Below are 2,765 nucleotides of genomic sequence, written 5' to 3'. Positions count from 1 at the left end.
AAGAAACATCATTGCATATGCATAGTTTTTTAGTGGTGTCTATTTTACAGCATGATTTTTGCTGAGGGAATCACATAGGGAAAAAAATACTTCCTTGAATGTTTCTCCCACTTTTCAGATTTTACATCTGAGAAAAATACTCCAGTAATACCACAATTGCATCTCCTCCAACAATGTTTCAAACATGAAAAATAGGAAGTCTGCACTCAGAAATCTTTAGGGATTTTAATACGAGCAGGAACATTTTTTTCATCAAATTCTTCCAAGTAAACCTTTTTTCATTTTATAGATTGATAATTTTTATTGTATGTTGACAGTTGTCTATTTTATGAAAAAAATGGACATGGACAAATGAAAATCATGACAATCATAAAATGAGTTCATTAAGCAATCTGGTAATGACACTTTGCTTATCAGGATCAGCAGATTGGATATTTTATCAGAACAATTTAAGTTTAAAAGGTGCAACAGGTGGACAGAATTGACGTTCAGATCATGACTCTTAGTTCCTCTAGTTTAATGCAAAATAGCGTCCCTACATAACCTCCCACACATTCAAATGAGGACCAAACAAGCGCGTTTTAAAGCACTGATGACAGGATTTAATCCGTGACGCGGGTTCGTCGCGCGCAATTGCGCGTGGGCTCTGCCCTTTACGGCACGAGCTGTACAGGTATAAAACCAGGAGACGCACGACTCCGAGTGCAGAAAATCGGAGAAGTCAAAACCCACCGAGCAAGAAGTGCAATCAAGACCTCATTCAAGGATTGTAAGTATACCATTTTTTATTCGAATTTCACATTTTGAAACTTTTAAAGCTTCATTTGATTTTAAGTTGTACCCTTTTTAAAGGATAATTAATTATGCTGGTATCATTAAATATCTGTATTAGCATTATTAGATACCAAACTTAAAGTTTTATGATGACAGAAAAACTATCATTTTTTTAATTTTACGCATGGCACATTCCAGCACAAACGTCTTCCGTACGTGTTAAGATTTGTTTTAGGGCTGTGGGTTTTACGAACAGATTATTTTTTACAACAACTGTTTTTGTTTTGTTTTCCCTCAGATGCATCCAAACATGAAAATGTGGATCGGCTGGGCAGCATGCGCCTTCCTCTTGTTCGCCTGCTTGGGAACTCTAACAGAAGGGTATCCGACAAAACCCGACAACCCTGGAGAGGACGCACCTGCGGAGGAGCTCGCCAAGTATTATTCTGCACTAAGACACTACATCAACCTCATAACACGGCAGAGGTGAGCTCATTGTAAATAGTTTAGCCTACTCATCAAAAGAACTGAATACAAATGTTCACTAATTCTTTTACAAGTCGTCTCTGTCTCTCACGTCTGTTTTTCTCTGTTCTCAAAATCTCAAAACACCCTTTACTTTCATTTTATTATCGACTAAAGTTGATCTATTTCTGCAGATTTAGTGGTTTAAAACACTATCAGTCCCACCACATTGAAGCAGCTGGGGGCTGGGAAACTATAACAGTCCCGTTTCTTTCTTTTCAAAAGCACCGTATTAATCCACTGATAAAACCCCGCTGACTCTCTAATTAACCGCGGCGCACTGAATGTGATTCTTTGTTGATTTAAAACAGCGGGATGTGGTTTTCTACTTACAAAAAAACATTTATTAATGCCCTTCTTTAATTATTTTCGAGGCGAAATATGGTCTGTTTCTTTACATTTCTTTTAAAATTCTAAGGAACTGCAACAATCAAAAATGCATCCTAATACTTTTTTTAGACTTTGGTCACAAAAGTGAGCAAGTGAGGTGGAAATTGAAAAGTGCACTCGTCTTGGAGTGTGAGAAACAAGTGAAGCCTGAAATCTGGATTTACGTGATTTTCAGCAAAGTTTCAATAGCAAAAGTTACATTAAATAAGCCAGTTAAAGTCCTACTCTTTACTCTGAACACTGAAGTTCAGTGAGAGAAGTAGCTTAATATTTAAGCAGGCTGATGTCAAATGATGGATGGGGCAACAATACTGAGGAAATTTTCTTTTTCAGAATTATTTTGCAAAAGTTGACTCCACTTATAATTAGTATATAATTCTTACACTGGTGTGAGTTTTGCATCTTTGTTCTGTTTGACAGGTATGGCAAAAGGTCCAGTGCTGACACCTTAATTTCAGACCTTCTGATTGGTGAAACAGAGTCTCACCCCCAGACAAGGTAAGATTTATAAATGGACTTTAGGAAGCTCGTAATTTATTATTTTATGGCAATACTCAACACTATGTGTGACTGATGAAAATGGTTTATTGTGTAAAAAGATTTGTGTTTAATAGTAAGGATTTATTGCTGTTTATTCACAGATATGAGGACCATTTGGTGTGGTGATGCCAGTAACTGTGTTAATCCAGTTATGTCCATGTGCCATCCTGTTAACTATTACGGCAACCAGATCTCATAAAATTCAAATCATCTGCATCATCAAGATCTGCATCTTGCTTGAAAAAAAACCCATAGCCATCGTCAAGATAGTGAAAATACTGCAGAACATTCAAATAACACATCAGATCATTATGTCTGTGCAAGTACACGTCTATGTGAAATGCTCTTAACATATGAATATGGTCTTGTTGACATGTGCTCTCCCTAGACTCAGCGAAGTTCAATTAGCCTTTCAACAAGACAATTGTACAGAGACTTACTCTGTGTATGTGTGTCGTGTCCATTCTAATCCTCAATATCAAAGGAGAACATTACTGACTGTACAGTATAACCATGCTAATAAAATCTACTATATT

At 36.6% G+C, this 2,765-nt stretch overlaps 1 protein-coding gene across 1 annotated transcript; it reads left to right on the top strand.

Moving 5' to 3' along the window:
• Positions 1-628: 628 nt before the first annotated feature.
• LOC113120081 (pro-neuropeptide Y) lies at positions 629-2,765 on the top strand. Its single transcript, XM_026289943.1, has 4 exons — positions 629-769; positions 1,073-1,260; positions 2,110-2,187; positions 2,331-2,765. Exons 2-4 carry the CDS (start codon positions 1,073-1,075, stop codon positions 2,353-2,355), a joined length of 291 nt encoding a protein of 96 aa, XP_026145728.1. The 5' UTR covers positions 629-769; the 3' UTR covers positions 2,356-2,765.

The sequence above is a fragment of the Carassius auratus genome, chromosome 19 (genome assembly GCF_003368295.1).
Source record: "Carassius auratus strain Wakin chromosome 19, ASM336829v1, whole genome shotgun sequence".
Classification (NCBI taxonomy): domain Eukaryota; kingdom Metazoa; phylum Chordata; class Actinopteri; order Cypriniformes; family Cyprinidae; genus Carassius; species Carassius auratus.
Note: the sequence above shows the minus strand (reverse complement) of the source record. Positions and strands in the feature narration are given on the sequence as shown.